Source organism: Hibiscus syriacus, unplaced genomic scaffold (assembly GCF_006381635.1).
Source record: "Hibiscus syriacus cultivar Baekdansim isolate YM2019G1 unplaced genomic scaffold, ASM638163v2 tig00004072_pilon, whole genome shotgun sequence".
NCBI classification, from domain to species: domain Eukaryota; kingdom Viridiplantae; phylum Streptophyta; class Magnoliopsida; order Malvales; family Malvaceae; genus Hibiscus; species Hibiscus syriacus.
The window spans coordinates 1467207-1491207 of NW_024061998.1; the positions used below are offsets into that span (position 1 = coordinate 1467207).

The 24001-nt window shown below is 34.3% G+C and overlaps 3 protein-coding genes across 3 annotated transcripts; 1 reads left to right on the plus strand and 2 right to left on the minus strand.

Annotated features, from left to right (window-relative positions):
- Nucleotides 1–195: 195 nt before the first annotated feature.
- Nucleotides 196–6058, minus strand: LOC120189351 (helicase-like transcription factor CHR28). The gene is given in 11 exon segments (XM_039192659.1): nucleotides 196–514; nucleotides 986–1195; nucleotides 1311–1489; nucleotides 1492–1536; nucleotides 1539–1908; nucleotides 2529–2747; nucleotides 2908–3038; nucleotides 3205–4099; nucleotides 4180–4257; nucleotides 4849–4920; nucleotides 5821–6058. Coding segments are annotated over 9 exon segments (2214 nt in total). The 5' UTR covers nucleotides 4240–4257; nucleotides 4849–4920; nucleotides 5821–6058; the 3' UTR covers nucleotides 196–409.
- A 28-nt stretch (nucleotides 6059–6086) lies between these two features.
- Nucleotides 6087–8525, minus strand: LOC120189361. Its single transcript, XM_039192664.1, has 4 exons — nucleotides 8063–8525; nucleotides 7549–7624; nucleotides 7167–7463; nucleotides 6087–7051 (listed from the first exon to the last, which is right to left on the minus strand). Exons 1-4 carry the CDS (start codon nucleotides 8201–8203, stop codon nucleotides 6123–6125), a joined length of 1443 nt encoding a protein of 480 aa, XP_039048595.1. The 5' UTR covers nucleotides 8204–8525; the 3' UTR covers nucleotides 6087–6122.
- Nucleotides 8526–14703: 6178 nt separating this feature from the next.
- LOC120188698 lies at nucleotides 14704–16981 on the plus strand. Its single transcript, XM_039192112.1, has 2 exons — nucleotides 14704–15033; nucleotides 16439–16981. Exons 1-2 carry the CDS (start codon nucleotides 14755–14757, stop codon nucleotides 16556–16558), a joined length of 399 nt encoding a protein of 132 aa, XP_039048043.1. The 5' UTR covers nucleotides 14704–14754; the 3' UTR covers nucleotides 16559–16981.
- The last annotated feature ends 7020 nt before the right edge of the window (nucleotides 16982–24001 follow it).

Below are 24001 nucleotides of genomic sequence, written 5' to 3' on the forward strand. Positions count from 1 at the left end.
TTTGACATTAATGAGTGAAAGAATACACTGTAGGTCCTTATGGTAAATAGCATACTAAAAAATCAAAATAGACGCTATTAAAATCTCTGTATCTTTAAAGAAGAATAACCAAACGGGAGACCTATCATTTACAACTCTATACCATCTTTAGAAGAGACCTAAATCCATATACAATGTTAGAGGTGATGAGAGATTTCAGAACTATTAATGGACCGGAACAAAAAATCCCTTCTGTGACCAAGGGGATTCTGAGAATTCTCTTCTAATATTAACAGTGTGTTGAATAAGTCTTAATCCTTGACGGAAGATGAGTCACGAAATGGTGTTCTGCGGGAAGAAATGGGTGATCCGATGCAAGTGTTAACAATGCCAGAATGCAAATTAACAATGTAGCTATAGAAGTTGAAAATCAGGCCATGAACAAGTATTCCAAGTCTTCTACTGTAAGTCGGGTCTGACGCCCACCGGTTTCATCCTCACCAAATGCTGAGGCGACCAGCTTCCTCTTCTTTTGCTGTTAATTCATGAAAACAAAAATAAGAAGGTACTTGCCGCAAATAAAGTTCTATTGAAGCTAGGAACCATTTTACCATGGAAAATAAACAAACATCATTTTGTTTTAACATTAATATTCCTGGATGTATGATACACTCATTCATAACACTTCCATATGCAGATTTAAACTTATAATGAATTAGAGTTACGCAAGTTATTAGATAATAAAATAAGCATTCAGGCCAGGCGTGTAACCCCACACACAGGCTCAAATTTTCTATGTAGCGTAAGAACGGCTTTATCCATGTTTATAAAACTGAAAGTAAATTATCAGACCATTAACGCTGTCAAGTGCATCAACACTTTTCTAGGCAGCTAGCGACCATATCATCATTAAATATAGAATCGTGAATTTGATAAAGCTAGGGTATGAACCATGAAAGAGAATGGTAAACGACTTTGTGCCTGCGTAAGTGGGGGAAAGGCTTACCTGAAGGGCTAAAATACGATCCTCAACTGTATCTTTCACAGTTAACCGCAAAACACTTACTGGGCGAGTCTGCCCAATTCGATGTGCTCTATCAATTGCCTGGTCCTCAGTTGTAGGGTTCCACCACAGATCAAGCAGAAGTACATGGCAAGCTGCAACCATGTTCAGCCCAAGACTGGCAGCTTTTAAAGACATAATCACAACTGATACCTACAGCCAAAGGAATGAATTTCATAACCAAGCAGAATTGTTAAACACCAGAATATTGTAGTCTCTATGGTAGAACACAAAATAACAGGGGTAAAGAAAATAAAGTCATTGAGACCTCTGGTAGGGTGTTGAAATCTTTCACTGCTTTATCTCTAGCAGCAACTGACATAGTTCCATCAAGTCTTCTGTACTGGATGGAAGAACTTTTAAGACAGGCTTCAAATAAATCCAACATCCTTGTCCACTGGGAAAACACTATAGCTTTCTCCCCAGGAACCTTACAGGAACTATTCAACTTTCACCCATAACCAGATCCTTTTCATCAGGAGCGCCATTTATGAATCCCCAGAATGGAGATCAGAGGAACCTTCTGGACAGCCACTAGTCCTTGATCTATGATCTTGAGGCTTAGCTAGTGATTTAAGGACCTGAAGGGCAGCCTTAATTTTGGAAGAACCATACAAATTATCCTCAGAACAAGGTCCAAATACCTCAACAACTTTTGAACCAGGACAATCACGAGACTTGTCCTGACCAGGCTGCTCAGAAAGAGAACTGCTTAAGCAGTTACTTGTAAACACAGAAGACGCATTTAGTTGAACCTTGCAATTTTTGGTGGGACATTGCTTGTCATCACTAGTAAGATGTTCAGAGATGCATTGGTTGCAGAAAACATGACCACAGATAGTTACAACAGCATCTTCCGGAGGATCCTACGAAACATAAGCACCAATGACAGAGCAGAAGAATAAGACTTTAAAAGTTCAAGGATAATTGAACGAGTAAAAAAAAGAGAAAACTATGCTAAAAGGAAGAAAGAAGAGTGAAAAAAAAAGGATAATAAACCACGCAAGGTAAAACAAGCCTCCGTAAAAACACAGTATGATCTTTTATGCATACCACAGCTGAACCAGAGAGAGAGAGAGAGAGAGAGAGAGAGAGAGAGAGAGGAGAGAGAGAGAGAGAGAGAGAGGGAGAGAGGAGAGAGAGAGGGGAGAGAGAGAGGAGAGAGAGAGGGAGAGGAGAGAGGGGAGGGGGAGGGGAGGGGGAGGGGGAGGGGGGGGGGGGGGGGGGAGGGAGAGGGAGAGAGAGGGAGAGGAGAGGGAGAGAGAGAGAGAGAGAGAGAGATCTTAAAAATTGAACCATCTAAATATACCCAAACGAGTATTACATCTAAATCCTAATTGAATGAATACTTATTTGATCACTCAAATCTTTTAAAAAAAAATATTAACAGACAGAAATGTGACTGGGCAATTATAAATCAATGGAATAGTGTAGAAGGAGAAGCAGTTCTTAAAGTGGATGAAAACAAACTAAAATAATCACATACATTGCAGATGACACAGAGTTCCAAAGATGATAGACAACTCAGAAGAAATGTTCGCTTCTCCTGGGGAAGCTTCGTTGCAGCCTCAATAGACAATTTCCATGAAGAGTTTGAATCAAAACCTCTGACCAGAAGAGGATGATCACAGGCTTGACGAAGACGCAAAAGCATCAACAAGATATTCACGTAGTTCTGTTTGACAGTTCCTGCAGCTGCATACTCCTGATATAGATTTCGATATTAGCAAAGTAAAAGAGAATATAATAGAATAATGATAAAGCCACATTAAATATTTGCGGCATTAGGTATATATTGCCAAACTACAATAAACATGAAATATCTACGAGTATCGAAAATTTAGTTGAACTAAGAAAAAACATACATTAAACTGAGCACGTGATTCAGTCTCCAGTCTAGTATAGAAGTCACGCTCCTCCTTTGTGAATTCCACCTTTTTCAGTTCTATCACCTTTGGTGGCAAGTTAATAATAGGTTTCCCATCAAGAAGAGTACCTGTAAAAGTTGGCAAAAAATTATAATAAGTGATTGCATTTAGTTGCGTGCAAATAAAACTCTCAAGGAAACACTACAACCAACCATATAAATTGGATACCGAACATCACAGTAGAACCAGATTTCACCACAAGAGCAACTAAAACTAAAGAAAAATAGTTAGTACCTTTCGTGCGGCGTAACATTATTGTATGCAAGATAGCTTGCAATTTTGGATAGCCTTTCGCTGGATTTCTAGTAATTGGGATCTTTATGGAAGAACAGAATGATTTGTAACCAGCATATGGGTCATATCTCAGAAATCTGAAATAGCTATACAGGTCGTCAATGGCATTTTGAATTGGAGTCCCGGACAAGCACCATCTACGTTTAGCACGAAGGCCCCAACAGGCCCTAGCAACTTGAGTTTTATGGTTTTTAATGCTTTGGGCCTCATCCAGAACAATTCTAAACCATCCAACTCTTGCGAGAGGTCGATAAGCAGAATCAAGAAGCAAATCATCCACCCCCTTCTTGTGTTTCACTCCTTTTTTATTAGAACTAAGTGGGTATTTCCTTCTTCTGCTTGGTGGAAAATCCAGAGATGAAGCCCTGTCACCTTCCAACTTCCCTTTCTCATCATCATCTCCGTGAACAGGAGGTGACTTTGGGAACTCCATGCTAACTATTGAATATGTAGTAAGGACAACATCATATTTTGCCAACTCAAAAGGATCCTTTGTCCTGTTGGTTCCATGGTACACTAGAAAAGAGAGATTAGCTTTGCTTGTCACCTTATTCTGCAACTCATCTGCCCACTGCCGCAGTACACTTGTGGGACATACAATAAGAGTTCCGGCAGCTGGCCTTCCCTTTGCTTTCCCTGGTAGATTAGAGCTTTTATTTGAAGCACCATTTGACATAACTTGATTGTTATCAGAATTTTGCTTCACCTCTTCATCGTCATCCAAATTTAGTGTTTCCAGCTCAACCTTTCTCATATCTTGAGAAGATGCTTTAGAAGATGGAGAAGGCCTCTCATTAAGAATAAGTGCAATTGTTGACACAGTTTTTCCTAATCCCTGCAATAAATAATATATATTAAAACATGGTTCACTAGTTGTTTAACTAGTGCATGACAACTTCAGAATTTGGAACTGACCTGGTCATCTGCAAGAATTCCTCCCGAACAGTGTAAGCCAGCTTTCTCCTTCTGGGTCATCCATGACAAAGCAATTCTCTGTCCAAAGATTATGTTAGAAAGGAATTGGAACATAATCATAACACTCACAGTTAAACATGCAAGAGAAAATAGGCACCCAGTATGGAAGCATACAGAAATCATAAAAGCAACATGTAAAGAACAATTTTCAAAACAGTCAAACCATAATTAATAACACAATATCTTAAATTAAGCAAATAAAACTACAACGAAGTAAAGCAAACTGTCTTCTCTTCTTTGACTGCATCTATGAATGGCGAGGAAGTATCTAACACTAAAGAAAAGAAAGTCTCAAAAATTGAAATTCAACCTCTTAAAAGGGCGGTTAGCAAAAAAAACACATTGAACTTTTTGAATCCAGTTTTAACCCAACTCGATCAAGATAAGTACATTTTAGCCATGCTAGCTTACTAGCAGAAGCCTCACCCTTTCTTGGCATTCAATCCAAAAAAAACACATTTTAATGTCCATTAAAATAAAGTCTTTAACCACATACATTTTCACCTTATGCAAATACCAATTCTCAATCTATGAAGTTCAAAACTTCACAGAAGCTCAACATTCAGAGAGTAAATATGGAGAAAATATATGATACGGAACAATTCAAACCTGATGTCGTAGAAGAGGTACAGCCAAAACACCTTCTGGAGGACTAGCTTCAGATTTTGGCTGAGAAAGGCCCTGTTAGGCTACCAGTTTTATTAATCAGGTAAACATAAAGCCAAAAACATTACACACAACATTTATTCTAACAAAAAAAAGGACACCAATTTAGCTCATAAATAAGGCAACATCAATGCATCCACACAGAAGTATCGAAGGAGCCTAAATATCTATCTTGCAAAACATTTTCATCATGAATTCTATGGTGTGAAACCAATTTGACGAGAGTTGAATTGAACTGAGAAGTTATTTGAAAGAATCTAAACTCTTGAAGTTTTTATTCAAAACTTTTCATTACACGTTGTAACAGTTAATGAAGCAGTATTTCATTCAAAAGCTCCTTTGAGCAAAGCCAAGGCCATCGTGCTATTTGAAAGAATATGAAGCAGGGAGGGTAGAGTGACAAAAACCAAACAGTGGAAAGGTCTTTAGAATTATAAGAAATTGTTTCACTCATGGTCAAGTCTCCTTAAACAGGTTTGATAATGGAAGAACAACAATTATCTTTTATCAAGCGTTCAGTTTCACTCTTCCAAAGCATAATTTTGTCTTTTGGGCAAAAACATCAGAAAAGAGTCATCAAAGTGTAGATGGCAAAATTTTGGAACTCTTTTTTGGAAGTAGGATTCGTCCAAAAAGACAAGTGAAATATTTGGGTCACTATTACATTAAACCACTCCAACGTAACTCTTTTTTTTTCCTTTTTTTTTATTGAGGGGGAGGGGGTGGGCTGGGGGTTCAAAGATAATGAACAACTAAATAACGATGTAACACAGAATAAGCAAAGGACAGTTTTTCCCCAGCAAGTCTGCAAAAGTGCACTGTAATGCTGACAAACCCTAGAAATTCAACCAAATTCTATTGATTCAGCAAGGCGTACAAGCAGAAACAATGCAATCTCAGCCAAGTAGCACTAACCTGCAATGCCTCCTGAAAAATTAACTGTTCATCATTTCCGTTGAGCCTGATAGCCCCCACTCCTGTGTTGTTAGGCTGAGTACCAGATGTATTCGGCAAACTTGAAGTCTTCTTCACAAGCACCAGGGATTGATTTGGACGGGCTGGTTGACTAATATCTTCAAGAATGCATATATCAGGGTCATCATCAACATGGGATCCACAATCTGAGGAATTGCTATGAATAGATTCAGGGCTGACTTTGGAGAAACCAAAATTCCTACAAGGAATCAACTTGTTCTCTCTTCCATCCTGAAAACAACTTAACTTCCTCTTGGTTGAAGTAATTGGGCGAGCACTGGAAAATATTGCTCTGAGGAAGCTACATTCAAATGTTCATCACCAAAGAAACTTTTACTACTAACATTTAGACTAATATCATGACGAGCATCCTTGCCAAAACCCATAAACTCTTGATTAGATATAGAAGAATAAATGTCAGGTGAATGCTTTGAGGCTTCATCAAGTGAATCAGCATCTCTTCCGGTATACTTTCTTAGGTTAGCTTCATTTAATTTTAAAGGTTCAGCAGACTGGGAGAAAATATTGCCAGATGTAATGAATTTGTTATCTTCATTCTTTACAAAAACTGCTTGACTGTTTTTTGAAATGCAAGGATGAGAATGAGGCAATGGCTGCACCGATCTTTTTTCATCAATGCGTTCATCAGTGGCAATGTAAGAAAATTTTCTATAGGCTGGTAAAACACGTCCATTCCTGTCACCTTCACAATGTAGAGGCTTGACATCAGAGAAAGCAGTCATTGAGAGCTGTGATACAGATCCATTATCAGTTCTTCCCTGAGCATACATTGTCCTACTACTTGAGCACGCACTCTCAGTGGGAAATTCCAGAACTTCACCCGCCTTATTTTCTTCAAACATAAAATTGAAGGAACCAGGCAAATGTTGCATGGACGAATCAGCAAAATATGGATCATTCCCATTCATATAATGAGGTATAACTGAAGAAGGACCACTAACATCACTAACCATATCAGAACCATGATAGATGATAGGCTTATTAGAAGTAAGATTGTGTGAACTCATAGCTGCATCGAAGGAACAAAACTCCACAGACCTAGCTACCTCAATATCAGGAGCTTCAAGGCTTGTCACTGAATTAATTAGAAAATCACCATACTGATCAAATGTTCTGTTTGTATTCTCATCAGCAGGGCTCTGCAAAGCATCTGAATATTCAGTAAACAATAATCAGCATTTCCACTAAAAATTTCACTTACAGCAATCATAAAATGCAAAACTGAAAGACAGTGTTTAGGTAAATGCAAGAAGTAGGTAACTTACTTTTGTAGTCAAACTCCTCTTTAGTATTGATGGACAATAAGCTAGTTTCATCATCCACAAGATCAAAATTCAAATTATCTCTGTGATCTAACACATGGTTGCCATCTATCTCAATAAAACTAGATGTACTACAGCTGGGCATCTCAAGCAGAGACATTTCATCCCTATCTGTGTAGGATGTCCCTTGACAAGCGGACCAATCTTTCAAACTTGCAGAGGATGTTTGGACCGGTGAGGGTTCTAAATTCCCGTGATAATCAAATGAGTCGGCAGAAATTAACCCCAAGGAAGGTGAATCTTCAAATCCCAAGCAAGAGAAAATCATCACATTTTCATTATATTAAAATAAACTTACAAAAATGTTTCTGCTAAGAAATTTTACCTCTCTGAAACTGGAAGGATTCAAGACCCGAGTCCCTCTGAGACATATTTCTAGGTGATGGATCTTCTGGATTACTCTGCAATTTAACAAAGAAAAGATAACCTACCCAATAAAATAATAGAAAACAAAATTGAGCTATAACTGAGAAACAAGGGCCAACAAAAAAAAAGCCATGAAATATCAGTTTAACGATCTATAAACATCAAGACTGAAAGTAGCGCAGAGTCGATTACAATTTTAGCAACTTAAATTATATGAACTAGAATTTCAAATTCAAAAATTAAGCAAGGAAGTACACTAAAATAGTTATACATAAAATCAGTTAACATTAAGCAGCCTTTGACTCATAACTTATAACTCGATACGTGAAGAGGTAACTTGCAAGGGTTTTCAATGGAAGGGTACGTGATCCACACAACAAATTCCTTTTCAAAAATTACACACTATAAATCTTCACCCTCCATAACCCCAAAATTGACGCCGAATTTAACCGTGAAAAAAAGTAACTAACTACCTGCTGAGGATCATCAGACTTCTCCTCAAGAATACGAATCAAGCTGTCGATATCCATGCTGAGACCATCGCCAACGAAATCATAATCGAACTTACAATCAGCAAAGCTATCATTATACTTATCCTCCGTCATCAGCAACATCGAACAAAGAAACGAAAACCCTAATTAAAAACTCTTCTAAAACCCGGTCAATTCACAAAAAAAAGAAACGAATTATTGGGATCCAATCAACACCAATCGCAACGATTCAACCAAGAAATCACGGGGAAGTTTCTTGTACAGTTGGCGGTCACAAATTAGATGCGACTTTTTGTAAAGAAAAAGTAAAAAAAACACACACACAATTGACAAGAGAATCGTGAAGAACGCGGTGGCTGGCTTTTTCTTTGGATTTAAATGAAAGGATTGGTTTATTGTAGAAAGACTTCCCGAATTTCCTTTTCCTTAATGTACTTATTATTATATTAATTAATTTATTGTTGTTTTTTTCTTTCTGAATTCTAATTGGTCTCTTCCGTTGAGAGCATAGGACGGCGGCGGAGAAGACAATAAAAAAGGGGGATTGGTTTCAGTGTCCGCTACGGCCTCGTCTTAGGGTGTTTTATTATGGCGAAATTGCGCAAGTCGGTAGAAGTGAAACGCGCGAAAAACGCGCATGATTGGGTTATTTGGCGCGTGATCCTTTTACAAGGACGACTAAGCATGCCAGATTCCGGAAGAAAGTGTATATTTTATTTTCATAATTTTTTTTTGGATAAGCAGATTTTCATTATCCAAGGAAAATTACATCAGGAACATCTCAAATGAGGTATAAACCCTACTTACAACAAAATATTCAATCAATACCCCAATAATTACATAATTTTACATTGTCATAGTGAGTTCTATTGAAATTTCTATCACTAAGTTTGATACCAACAAGATCCTTAATGGTCGTGAGGACTTGATCAGGTGTTCTTGATTTACGTCTGAAAATTCGTCTATTCCTTTCATCACAGATCGAGTAAATGTAAGCTGTCCAAGAAAGTTTCTGAATGATGTTGAGAAGAGATTTACCTTTCCAATGATGAGAAGCCCAACAAATCCTTGAATCCCAAGTGTTGTGCGTGATGTGAATATTATTGAGACGCATGATAGAGTTCCATAGTGAAGTAGCAAAAGGGCAATCAACGAATAAGTGATTACGCGTTTCTGTCGAATCGAGACAAAGGATACAAGAATCATCAGAAGCAATACCTATTCTAGAGAGTCTGTCCCTAGTAGGAAGACGATCCAAAATAGCCATCCATGTAATAATACTCAATTTTGGAATGTGAAGAGGGAACCATATAACTTTGTGCCATGGAACCTTTGCTTTGTGTTCTCTTATTTCCTCCCATAAGTCTCTGGTCTTTGAAATAAACATTGCTAAGGATAGGAAGGACTTCGCTTCTAAGTTTAATAAGTTTCCTGAAACACCAGCTATAAGAAGAGCTATCATTGACATCAGTGAAGTTAAAACTTTTAAGAGCTATCATTGGTTAAGGTTTCAGCAATTAGATTTGGATAATGATCTTCTTTACTACTAAAAATTCTTTTACAAAAAGAGGTTGAATGTTGAACCGAATTAAATTTTGTTTAGAAATTAACCTTTTTTACGTTTTTGATATCAATTTAACAAGTGTTTATACAAAAATTTGTTCGAGACCGGGTTTTGTATAATTCTATTACAAGACGATCCTATCAATTCAGTTTGTTTCATATATAAATGTTATGATCCGAATCCCTAACATTGTTTAAAAAATTCAGTATCTCATCTCATTAGTTCGATTAATTATTGGTGGAATTTTGATTTAAAGTGGTGTATTTTTTGTTTATTAAATTTTGATTTTAACTTTAATTATATTATTGAGGCGTTAAGTTTAAGCGATAGGATAATGTTGATATATATTTCTTATAATGTGATGATGTAGATAAAATTGTTTTATTTAAGCGTGGATATTGATGCCCAAAAGATGTCGCTTTAGACATTAGATTTTAGAAATTTATTAATTTTATCATTAAACTTTAAAACTTACTCAATCTTTGCACTAAAACCTTTCTTGTGGTCGTTGGTGGTTAGTCACCCGTCATCACTCGCAATAGGATCATTATTAAAATATTCACATTTCTCTCTTATTTTTTCTCATATGATTGATTTTATAAAAAAATACTAAAAGTTAATGAAAATCTATTTAAAGGTTTGACGTGTTAATATTTTGGTCTCCTCTGATGGTCATTTGATGAAGCTAGTTTTAAGGTATGTTATTCTTATTCTCGAAATAATATTTCTCATTAATTTTCAAACAAACACACCAAACCTTTAAATATGAGAAAGGCCTCAAGTCCTTAAAATAGTAATTTTTTGTTTAATTTTATCTATTTTGAGTGTGTTTCATAAAAAAATCAAATCATAAGAGAATAAAATGGAATGAAATGCAAATATTTTTATATTTTTTCATAAAAGTCGACCGATGAGGGTCGATGATTCACTATCAGTGGCGATCGAAAAATACAATATTAAAAAGTAAATTATTTAAAAATTTAATGACAAAATCGATACAGTCATAAAGTTTTAGTGCCTAAAATAAAGTCATGTTAGACATCAATAACTTCATCAAAACGTTTGTCAATATCATCGCATCTTTTGAAATTTAATGACCTTGTGATATAATCGAAGGCAAACTCAAAATTATTGTCATAATTAAAGTAATTAAAGATGTAATAATATAAACTATACATTATCTAAATTAGTATCTCGTATAATTTACCTTTATTTTAAATATTTTTTATCAACAACCAATAAAGCAAATTGCTATAACTATTTATTTATAAAATAGAGTGAAATTAATATAATTATGTTTCTATAACTCGCGATTTATTTTATATTTTTTATTATCGTAAAAAATTAAAAAAATCATTAAAGGATTCGTAAAGGGAGAGCAAAGATAATCTAAACTTTTAAATATGAAATTTAATAAAATATAGAAAAAAATGAATGCAACATATTAGAGACACGGTAGTAATAAATGAGATTATAATGTTAATAATAAGATCGGATGAAATCCAATTGCAATTAATTACCTTAGAAGAAGCCGACAATAGGGAAATTTCTTAGAGTTTACGTACCAAAACCTACGATCACATTCTTGCCTAGTCAAGTTCTGTCATCTACAAGTAATCCTTAATTTGTGTATTTTTATTTAATTAATTTTAATCATATATTAATTAAGATATACCAAATAAATTTATAACATAAACAATACATTGACATATAATTAAGTTTAACTTACTATCAAGGTCAGTATTTTGAATTTGGGTAAACTACGCGTTTAATATTTAAACTATCAGTTTTGATTTTTTTTTATATTTAAACATTCATTTTTTTCAAAATCATACATAACATTTAGTTACAAAACGATTCTCTAATTATAGAACATTGCTTTGTTACTCATTCGACTATTAAAAGAAACAAAATGTTCATTCGACTATTCATATGTTCCAAGCTCAAACAAAGATTCAATCCATAAAATACAACTCAAACAGTTCTAGGATCAAATTTTATTATATCTCAATCAAAAGATTAATGTTCAACATAGAATGATGCCATTTTATTAACAGAAAATGATGACTTTAGAACATATGAATAGTCGGGTAATCATTTTATAATTTTTAATAGTCGAGAGATTTAACAAAATAATATCCTATAATTAAATGATTATTTTATAACTCTTAATAGTTTAGGGTTCAATAAAATGATTCTCTATAATCGGGGACCATTTGTATACTTTAAACAAAAAAATTAATAATGCAAGTCCAAATAAATGAAAAAAAAAAATTGGTAAGTTGCTTGGGTAATTTCCCCAGGTTTTGCTTTGGCGGTGAAAACAAAACAGAACCGTTCGCCATTGTTGACCTTTCCTAATATTTTATTTTTTTCTAAGGACGACGCAAGGAAAAGTTAGAGAAGTTGCAATATTTTAAATCTTCAATGCAAATATTTTTATATATTTTCTGTACAATTAACATGGTATTCTGTTAAAATAATCCCTAAAACCGTGAACCATATAATAAATAAAGAAAACGTGAGCTATTTTATTTATGAACTTAAAATTTTAAATTTGATGAATTTCGATTAGATTTAAAATAGTCGAACATAAAAAAAACAAAATTTGAATCGGATCAAGTCGAGTTGTATAAAAGATGATATCACGCTGGTCGATTTTATATTTAGAGTGAAAATTTTGGTTTATCCAATCTGAAAAATAGTATAATTTTCCTCTATATATTTAGAGATAATTTATTAAATTACTCATCTCTTTATAATTTTTTTAATTAAGTTCCTATTTTATCAAATAAAAATAAGTTTTTTTTTATTTTTATATTGAATTTAGTTAGGTATGAAATTTTATTTTACTGTAAAATTGGAGTCAAATTTAAGAATAGATGTGATCTCCTTAATCTCATATTAGGTTGGGTCTAGATGAAGAAATATGCTTCTTGGGCCGAGTCACTTGAAAATCCGACCCTTGATGATCTTAATTACACTAAAAGTTTAAATTATTTATTATCCTTCCATCCTAAAATGGAATGTAATACGTACGATTAAATACACTCAAATTCATAAAGTTCAAAATCGAATAGAAGCAATATGTCAGGAAAGAATCCCGAAAATATTGGAAACCCTTCCGCCATCTCCGCAGTTGACCCAACTAGCTGGCTGCCGGATAAACTGGTTTAGGATGTGTCGACCGCGAGTCTAGAAAGGTCGGGACATGGGATTCCGGTTGTTGATTTACCGGTGGGAAAAAACCCAGGAATGATGCTAGCGCGTTTCGTGTCTCGGATCAGGTCGAGAATGGAATGGAGATAGATGGGCAGGAAGAAGTGTCGCAAACAAAGGAAAATCACGAGTCGAGGGATGTAGTAAAGAATGTTGAAAGCGTTGTTAAGTCATCCTTTAGGGATATGGTGGCTGGGAGCACAGAAAATCGACAAAAAGATATCTTCATTGCCGATTTGGATGTTGATTTATGTGAGGGAGATGTTAAAATTGTAATGGAATGAACCATACCGAGTATATGTTTTTCGGAGAGGGTTCACGATTCAATTGATGAAAAACTCTCCAAGTCGGTCATAGTACGCTTGTTGGAGAAGAAGATTGGTTATAAAGCGTTATTGAATCGTATCCAAATTCTATGGAGACCCACGGGGAGATACAGTTAGTGGATCCGGATAACGAGTACTTCATCGTTCGATTTGCTTTAGAAAATGACTGTCTCAATGTGTTGTCTAGAGGTCACTGGATGGTGTATAGTAGCTATCTCACTGTTCAACCATGGTCGAGGAACTTTGATACGTCTGACGATCATCTAAACTCGATTTTGGTATGGGTTAGATTACCAGGATTGCCCTACAGGTATTACACGAAGAGTCTATTTAGGGTTATTGCAGTTGCTTTGGGGAAGATTGTGAAAATAGACTACAATACACGGTGTTGGGCTCGATGAAGTTTGTTTGATCAATCGAAATGTATCAAGACGGGGTGAATTGATTTTTTGAAATTTAGGGAGTAAGGAATATAAATATAGAAAAATTTGTACAATGATTTATAGTGGTTCAACTCTCTCAATGAAATCTACATCCACTACCTAAACTCCTCATTAAGATTTTTCAACAAATCTATTAATTTATTATTTCTTTTTCAAGGACAAATAAATAACCTTTACAACTCCTAATTTTTTACTTGACTAAACTAAAACCCCTCTACAAAGGTGAATAATTTGTGTAAACAAAAAGACCTCTAAAAATTGATATTTACAAAGATTTAGCTTACAAAAATAAAATTTAAGAATATACAATTAAAATCAAAACACATATAATTAATAATGATTAACATATCACATAAAATAAATGTACGAGTAATCAAATATATTTGTTAAAGGTGTAAATAATCATATTTATTTTATCAAGAATAAAGCCGTCAGATTCAATGCAACATTACTTTGGAATCTAACGTTCTTTTAACTTCTTCCATCAAATCCTGCTTTAGCTTAGCAATGACCTGCGACAAGGCCTCGTTGTTTTAAATGTAAATTATGTATATAGTATTTAAATTATTTCTTTTATTTTAAATTTTCATTTTAGTGTTTACATCATACTTACTATTTAGTTTTTATTTTATTTTAGTATTCTATCGTTAAAAATTTAACATGTTTAATATTTTAAATTATCAATTTTGACCTGTTTTAATACTTAAATTTTTAATTTTCTCCTAAAAAATAACGTTAAATTTTGAATAAAATACTAAAATAAAACAATTTTTAAAGCTTAAGCACTATATTAGATTAAAATTGATAATTTAAATATTAAACATGTAATTTATCATTGTTTTAGTCTAAAACACCCAGATTATTTTTAGATTTTCTCCCAACAGAAAAACTCAACCTACATGTAACGATACAGGCATACAGACCCACATGCTGCTCCTGTCTGCCTCCCTGTCTGCTCTCTCTCAAATCCCCTAACATTCACCAGTTTTAAGTACCCCAAAGAACCTTTGGTTCTGCTCTAAAAAGACCTTTCCTTTATCTCTCTCTTGAAGCGCTATGGGGTGAGAATTGAGTAAAGGGTCTAAATCTAATACTTCTTTTTTTCACTCGCTGCTGAGGAAAATGGGACAACAGGAAGAAACCTACATGAATAGTTGGCCACCGGTGGGAGCTCCATTGACTATTCAAAGACAGGACCAGTGGCGACAATTCGACAACTCCGTTAATGCAGTCTCCTTTGGTTTCGTTGCTACCGCCATTCTCATCTCTATGTTTATAGTCATGGCCATCTTCGAACGCTTTCTCAGACCCAATTCTCCTCCTCCTCATGGTCCTGGCCATGGTGGCGACCTTGAATCTCAACTCGGTTTCAATGGAAAACTCAGGAACTCATCACCACAAGTCAGTCAACAAAGCCCCTTTCTTCATATGGGATTTCTTCAATTTTGTTCAAAGTTTGAATTAGATTGTTTGAGTTCGTTTTCCATGGTTAAAGCATCTCGGTAGCTTAAAGTTCTCATCTTTCAATTGCAAATTTGCATCTTTTGTTCAAAAGTTTGGTCTTTAGTTGATTGTGTTCTTATTTTCAGCTCTTAATGTGCTCTATTTTAGTTTCATTATGATAACTGAGCCATTGGAATGTGGATATGCAGTTTAAGTTGGGTAAATTAAGGGCATTTAAGATGAACTATCTGGATTTATATTGAACTTTTTCCAATGGCATCATAGCTGTGGACTTGCATCATGAGAAACATATAGTCTACGCTACTGCATTCCATGATGCAGACGTTAGACCCACCGGCCTACTGTTTCGAACCCCGTTTTTCAATTTTAAGATCCGATTCTGTGGGATTGGATCATATAGAGGGAGTTCTGATGTAGCTGACTATGGCATGTTAGAATGTCCATGGAATCCTGTTGGTGTTGGATCTAATTCGATTCACACCATATGCCTGATTTTCTGTGTCCGCACCCTCGAATCTTCAGACATGATGTCCCGGGTAGTGTTTTTGAGTGGCAACTTTTGGGGGACATTGAAATTCCATGGTTGAGGTTTGGGGGTTATAGTTTAGTTGCATTTGAGGGCCAAATATGTTACGAGGGCCACCTCTATATCGACAAAAAAGATGGATTCTAGTTGTTGTAAACGACTTATCCGCCTAACAGCAATATTTGGAAAAAGCATTTGATGCTACAGCAACTGATAATGCCCTTCTATGTTCTTGTAGTCTTATGTTTGATGTTGTCTAATTCAAATGACTAGAAGTTTGTAGTTCTATTGTTTGAGGTAATTAATACATCAAATCTGCATCATTAGTTGTTTAGGGTTCCGTCCGCTTGTTGTCTGATCTTCTATTTGTTTGTTTTTCAAAACCGAGAGGCGATTTTGTTAGGTTGCCAGTTTGCGGATGTAAGGAAGTAAGGTCCATGCATCTTTTTATCAAGGACTCTTGGAAGCTGTCTAATGGATGGATTCGTTTTAGTGGGCTTAATGAAAAGCATGCACTTGGTGTTTTTATAGCTACCATCGCTCTTATTTAATCCCGGAAAATTTTGATCTTCAATTCCGGATTTAACCATTTTTCAGACTTTAGAAACTCGGCAAGTTTTTAAGTACACATATTACATGGTGCATCCTTGACATTTGTTCGTATTGTTTCCAAAGGAGTAGCAGTTACTGCATTACTGTTTCTCTTATGAATGATTTTTCAGTAGAAACATTAAAGAGCATTTCATTTGGCTTCTGCTAATTTGACACAATATTCTGGACTGGAAGGTCATTTGAAGACAGATTTATTTTATGCAGATGACGGTATACACCAGCGGAGTTTCCGTATTAATGCCCGGGGACGAGATTCCAACCTACATTGCACACCCAGCTCCAGTCCCCTGCCCCCCGAATCACCCGTCATTGCCTCAGCATTAACACTACACATCCGGCGATTGTGATTCAATCTCCTCCGGAGACATTCATGTAAGTCCAGTAGGTGAAAACTAAATTTACATTGCGTCGCCCATGCTACCCGAAACAAGATCATCATTACTCTCCAGCAGGAGGTTTTATAAGAACAAAACAAGACTACAAAATCAAGATTAGAGCTGCACTTTTTCTCGAGTCTCGACCGACATATTTTCTGTATATTGAAATAGATTTTGGTGGACTTTCGGCTTCGGCAGTACTTAAATCGCCTTTGCTTTCTGTTTCACTGATCCGTAGTGAGTTAGGACTTTGAAGATAATTGAAATGCCATCAAATGGATCATTTCAAATGTAAATATATGAGGCATATTACGTATACTTGTTTGAGAGTATGCGAAGCAGTTTCATGGCAAATTGTTGCAGATGGATTGAAATCGATGTCGGATAATATACATTTTGGTGCATGAATTTCGCTTTAAAGTTCAGTTTCGTACCTTAGTTTTCTTTTTAAAACTTTAAGATTCAATTTGGATCTAAAGTTTTTCTGGTCCAATTACGTACCTAAATTTGATTTTTTTTTATTTAAATTGACATCTATTTTTTTTTTTTGCATTTATAACAAATGATTTATTTGAACTAGTTTAACAAATTAAGCCAAATTCAATTACATAATTTGAACCAAAAACCACTATTAGATTCTAAATTCGTCTGAGAAAAATTTAGGTATCCAAATTGAACTTGAGATTATCTTTAGGTACTAAGTGGATTTAAAAAAGATTAAGTATCAACTTTAACCTTAAGCAAAATTCAAACATCAAATGTATTTTTAGCTAATATTTAAAGGTGAATACGGATAACTCATCAAGTGATCTTAGTGGTAAAAGAAAAGATTGTTTACCCTAGAGATTCAGAGTTCAAACAGTTATACTTACTGTGTATATGTTGTTAATGGTTAAAAAAGATTTTAAATAAATATTATCTTATAACCCCTATATACTATTGAAAAAAAGGTAATTGTGAAATGAGTTGATCGTCTCGAGCATGGCTTTGGCATTTAGTGATGTTGCATCCACTTTGAATCCATCTTAAATTGCATGGTAAAAATTTGTCTCTGAGTAGACTCGATCCAAAGCGAATATTCTTTTTCATTTTTTATTCGACAAGATAGAAAAATAATTAAAAAAATAAAGAGAAATACTATAGTAACTATCATTAAATATAAAAAACAGTAACATTATAATAATTATTCGGTTTGGGTTAGAAACTTTTTATTCAATTCGGTTATTAATTTTTAAAGAAAATCATTTTGATTAACAACTAAAAAAATAGATTTAATCAATCGAATAAACCTTTAGAGCACCCTTACCAAAACCACAAAAAACTCAAATTGAAGGCATTTATGTATGCGAGTGTGGTGCCTAATGTTTCATTCGTTATTCAAAATAGGTCAAGCCGTGACGGACCGTCAAATTTGGTCGTTAACTCGTTTTTTAAATATTATTATATTTATAAAAAAAACATAATTTCTCTTAAATTATAAATAGCCCACAAATCCCTAAAACATCCTAACCTTAACCCGCCACCACCCTTTTCAGCCTCAACAACCGCCACCGACGTAGCCTCTGCCATCCTCCTAGTCATACGCTGCCGTAGTTGTCGTCGATTAGCCGTTTGAATTACGTGGGATCGCGATTTTCAAGCTAGGCTTCACAGAATATAAAACATTGATTCGTCATCGATCAATCACGATTTCATAGATGTTTTGGCTGCGAGGGGAGGGAAGGTCGGGTGGAGCTTCGTCGACAGCAAAAAGGCGGCGGTCGGTGTAGGTTTAGGGGTTGAAATGAATGTTTTCAAAGTTTTGGGTTTATTTCAAAATTTGTGTTTTTTTAAATATTTATAATTTTAATTTTTAATATTAAAAAATATGCCACAAGGCATTTTTAATGGGTTAACGACCAAACTTAACAGCCCGTCACTCCTTGACCCATTTTGAGTAATGGAATGAAACGTTAGGCACTAAACTGGAAAAACAGGCATAAGTTGAACATCTTTTGTATATTTAAGCTCAACCAATATGTTATGATAACAATAACACTATTACACTCGAAAATATTACCGTTGTTTCTAATATGAATATTGTAACACTCCAAATTATGGGCTAGCAGTTTCGGGTCTACCCGAGAGGTAAGTGGATTCTATAGAAATTATAATTCAAATCGTTGGGGCTTAATTAGGTTTAACTTGGGCCCAATTTTCCATAAAGAGAAGATTTTTCATAATAGGAAGATGATGAGGGACCAGTAATATAATTATCCCATTTTTAGGATCAGAGCTTTTATATTCTCTCATTTTATTTTCTTCATCTTATTTTCCATTTTCTTCTTCTTCCTTCTAAAGCTACTTAAGCCAAGGTGAGTCTATGGAACCATTTATTACTTCTTTCAAGTTTAATTTTCGTTCTTAATCCCTCAAGCAACATGGATTTAATCATTCAAGCAATGGGTTCTTTGTGTGCAAGAGAAAGTTAAGGTTTTATCATCCAAGCCATGGTGGGGGATGATTTCTAGCTAAAAGAGCTCAATTTCGTGATTCAATCAGTAAGATAATGTATTTCTAGGCAATATTATATTAAAAACCCCCCCATTAATTATTTTTTTGAACAATAACCCCTTAGCTGATTTGTTAGAGAAATAACCTCTAAATTGTACATGTATGACTACCTCGCGTCCTATCCAGCGCGAGAATGCATCTCGCGTTTTATAGGATGCGAGGTACTGTGTACTTTTCAGATTACCCAATTTAATATGATTATTTAGTACCTCGTGTTTCCCAGAACGCGAGGTACCCGAGATATTGGAAAACTATCGTTCATAGAAGTTTTGAGATTTAAAATTTAAAAATATTTCTCGTACCTCGCACTTTGTATAATGCAAGGTACATCTTTCCCCTTGCTTCAGGGGGAGTGCGAGGACCATTATAAATAGGCCCCCCATCCACCTGAATTCCTCACACCTTCATTAAAAAAAACTCTATCTCTCATATATTCTCTCTATCATATTATTATGGTGGGACTACTTAGGGCTGATCTTCCCCATGTATGCACCTACTGGAGGGAAAATCTGACGGTAATTTTTGTTTATTTATTCATTTTAGGTTTATTTATTTATTTATTTTGAATTTATTTTTTGTATTTATTTATTTATTTGGATTTATTTATTTATTTAGTTATTTCAAATTTATTTATTTTTTTATTTAGTTATTTTGAATTTATTTGTTTGTTTATTTTTTGCTTCGAAATTATTTATTTATTTTATTTATTTGAAGGGATATGAACATTCCTTGATGAGTTTTATCAACTGTTTCTCGTCCCTTAATGATGATATTATTCCATACTTGCACGAAGCCGATTTTGGTTACATTGGGACTGCAACTGGTGGTACGAAGTTGTACCGTCCATTAAAAACGTGTTGATTGAACTGTGGAGATCGGAGGCGCACACATTTCATTTTTCTTGTGGGGAAGCGAATATTACCCATGAAGATGTTTCTACCATCTTGGGCTGCCTATTGATAAAAATCCTATTACCGGTATGGCTCGTGAGGACTGGGAAATTTTGTGTGAGGAACTGGTCAGAGTTACTCCGATAAAGGACGAGTTGGATGGAGGGAAAATCTATATTAAATTTTTGGACGATAATCTTAATCAGCTCCCCGCCGATGCTGCTCTATAAATTAAACAAGTAAATTTTTAAATCTATGTTTATTTATTGTAATTTATGTATTTATAATGTTTAAATTTTGTTTTAGTTTATGTTATTGTAATTTTTTGACGATAATTTTTTAATGTATTCGCACCATTTTTATTTTACACCAATTTGCTCGTGTTAATATTTTGCAAGTTATTGGGGGTCTTGATTCCTAATAAATCTCGAAACAAAGTGTATCTAACGTGGTTGTATCATCTACATGCAAATGTTGGGGATTGACAGTATTGACATTTTTGTTTCGGGAGCTATGTAAAGGTGTTAATCCGAACAAATAAGCACTTAGAGGTTGTTTAATGTTGTTACAATCGTGGGCTTGGTTTTGAATGCCCTTTTAGCGTCGATTCCCTTACAACCGACCCCATTACAATTTCCACTATTTCGGAGGTAATTACAAATAACCTACGTTTATATATTTATTACTACATATTTTTTTTAGTTTTACCAATAATTATATTTTATTATATGAATGCTAGGTGGACCGTCGCACTTAGTGACTCTCACATACCAGAAAGTCTGCGTGATTTTAGATTGTCAGTCAATAAGATGACAAACGATGTAATTGATTTTATAATTTAATTTGTAAATTAAATATCAATTTTTTATTCGAGTTTTTCTAACACAGTTTAAAAAATATTTGTGTAGTTTGTTTGGACGTCGTACATTGACGACGCTATTACAACATGTACTCCGGATGAAATATGTGACAGTTCGCACGTTTGGATGTCGGTGGTCTTGTTGATAGTATATGAGATCGTCGAGTGGCATCCTACTGATCACGTGTTGCAGCAATTTGACCGTGTCCAAACGATTTCGCCACCACCAACAATCTTGGATAATGCCTTACATTACCTAACTTGAAAAGTGAAGATGAATGTTAATTGAGAGGTGTATCATGTGGATTGGATGATGCAGGGGATGGCGAGACTCGTTAGGCAGTCCGTTTATGAACTCATCTTGGCCTATGGTGTTTTAGATGATTATATGTCGTGGTACGAGTAAAATGGGATGCCACATATACTGACAGAGGAGGAGTAAGCGCGAGAAATTTATAGCCACCCCCAAACCATCCACCCATGCAATGTCCCTCGACACAATGTGGTGCAAGTCAGAGTAGACAAAAACACACTCAACTCTCATCATCGGGAACGACACAAGAGCCACCTAAAGAGCATCAGGCGCCGTTGACGACACCTACATTCACCCACTCGACTCAGACGACATTTCAGCATATGGTTACTCCGTCATCGTTTCAACATATGGCACCACCGACGAAAGGTTTTTTCGCCGATGCATTTCATTCCTATCCAGTGGTGGTTGTCCATTCTCATTTTATCTAAAGCTTAGGGGTCAAATTAGAAATTTACCATTTCCATAACATGTCACATCATCAATCTAACATACGTGGCTGAAATGTAACATTTCAAACAACAATGGCCAAAATAAGATATACAAAAAAATGACCTCAGGTGTAGTTTACCCAATTTTGAATTACAAATAAATTGTCTTCCTCGCAACGTTCGGTCCCTTACATTTGAAAATTTAATTTTACTAAACTTAAATCAACGTTCAAATTTTAATTTAAATTAAAAACTTTTACACTTCGAATATGGCTTGTAGTTTTAGTTACCTTTTGACATGCCGTCTCATAAATGTAGTAGCTATTTTAGGCACGATATCACAAGGAAATATTTGAGAAGTGACGATTTGTGTTGGTCGGTCCAAAAAAAAAAAACATAAAAGAAGCAATTGCAGCCATTAATGTTGGACATTTAATGTTACACGTGGGAATACATCGTTGCAAGTCTTTTAATGGCTGATATAGTTTTGCATTAATTAATAACATAAAAACCTCCAACCATTTTATATTTGGAGTGTTCTGCTGCAATATCTATAGAAAACCACACCCACTATTTCATACATTTGCATTAATAATATTGCTTTTTAACAGGGACGTAAAATCATGTAATCGTTCAAGTTTTAGTCGGATCTTAATAGATTAAGTAAAATCGGATACAGGTCGTGTTAGATCAATTTGATGATTCGACTCAGATTGAGTCGGGTTTGTGTTAAATTAATTCAGGTCAAAATGATTCAGGTTTGAATCAGTTAAATATCAGGTTAATTCAAGTTCTAATGGACTTCAGGTCGAATCTCGTTCAAATTGGGTCACATCATTAACAGACAAAATTCAGGTCGAATCTTATCGAGTACAAATTGGCTTCAGGTCGGGTCATTTTTGGGTTAAATATTCTCCTTTCATAAATATATGATTTGGAGTGAATTACAAAAAAATATAAATAATTATGGAGATTTTAACAAAAATATAATTTTAAGGACTAAATTAAACAAACATGAAGTTAAAAATTGAAATTTAAATAAATTAAACAACACGCATGAGGGATCAAATCGAAATAATTATAAAATGTTGAGTTGAAAGTAATATAAAAATGGACTAAATTGAATCCATTTAAAAAGTTGGTGAACAAAAAGTTTATACGGTTTGGAGATTGTGATATAATTTATAGAGTTTGAAATGAAATTTATTATGTGATTTATTGGGTTTGAAGTAAATTATACAAATACAAATAAGTATGGGACAATTTCTGATACAAATATAAATTTAAGCACTAAATTGAACAAATATGATATTACAAGTTAAGATTTAAATAAATTAAACAACACATTGGGATCAAATCAAAATAATTGTAAAATGTGAAGCTGAAATTAATATAAAAATGGACTAAATTGTATTCATTTCAAAAGTTGAGCAACAAAAAATTATAAGGTTTTAGATATTATAATATAATTTTAAGGACTAAATTGATTAAACATATAATGCAAATTATAATTTAAATAAATTAAACAACATGCCAGGATCAAATTAAAACAACTATATAATATATATATATATATATACACACACGATAAATATTATAATACATGTATATATAATGTATATTACACTTATGCATCCATTATACTTATAATATATATATATATATATATATATATATATATATATATAAAGTAATTAAGTATATATGTAATTATGTATGATCAGTGATGAATGTACATATGTATGATGTATGTATGATGCAACTATATATATTTATAAATGTCATGATTTATTTTAAAAAAATAATAAAAAATTATAATTATTAAAAAACTTCATCTAAGGTTCCCATATAATTAGTTTTGATTCACACGGGTTGCCAACCGACAAATCCTTAAAAGTTAAAACTATCAACACCATAAATGCAAAGGGTCACCTCCCTTACACTTCTCTAAAACCGGCGGCAAAATAATGAAATAAGGGGGGAATTATGAACTTTTAAAAATCAAAAGCAGAATGATGAAACTAGGGGAAAATTTTCAATTGAACACATTAAGGACCATTTCGTAGCAGCCCTCACTCCAGCGTAGCATCTTTGGTTTGCAGTAATCAATATGCAATGTAATATTGATCATAAATCGGAGTTCCCGCTAGCATCGATGAATTCTTCATGCAGTTTAGCTCCGGCACAAGCGATTATTCCCCGATCGAGACTTTCTATGGACATGCCTTTTGAAAAATGCAGTGGAGATCCCCCTTCACCTGTCACAACACCACCAGCTTCCTATATGATAAGAACACTAGCTGCATGCATGATCCCATTTCCCATATCTTTTCTTTGTTCCCAG

What these genes read in the sequence shown, in the direction of transcription:
- LOC120189361 (XM_039192664.1), bottom strand. Translation starts at nt 8,203, where the DNA reads ATGTTGCTGATGACGGAGGATAAGTATAATGATAGCTTTGCTGATTGT. An exon ending in AGTCTGATGATCCTCAGCAG is followed by an intron (nt 7,625 to 8,062) that starts GTAGTTAGTTAC and finishes GTTAAATTGCAG; the next exon opens with AGTAATCCAGAAGATCCATC. An exon ending in ATCCTTCCAGTTTCAGAGAG is followed by an intron (nt 7,464 to 7,548) that starts GTAAAATTTCTT and finishes TGGGATTTGAAG; the next exon opens with ATTCACCTTCCTTGGGGTTA.
- LOC120188698 (XM_039192112.1), top strand. Translation starts at nt 14,755, where the DNA reads ATGGGACAACAGGAAGAAACCTACATGAATAGTTGGCCACCGGTGGGA. An exon ending in TCAGGAACTCATCACCACAA is followed by an intron (nt 15,034 to 16,438) that starts GTCAGTCAACAA and finishes TATTTTATGCAG; the next exon opens with ATGACGGTATACACCAGCGG.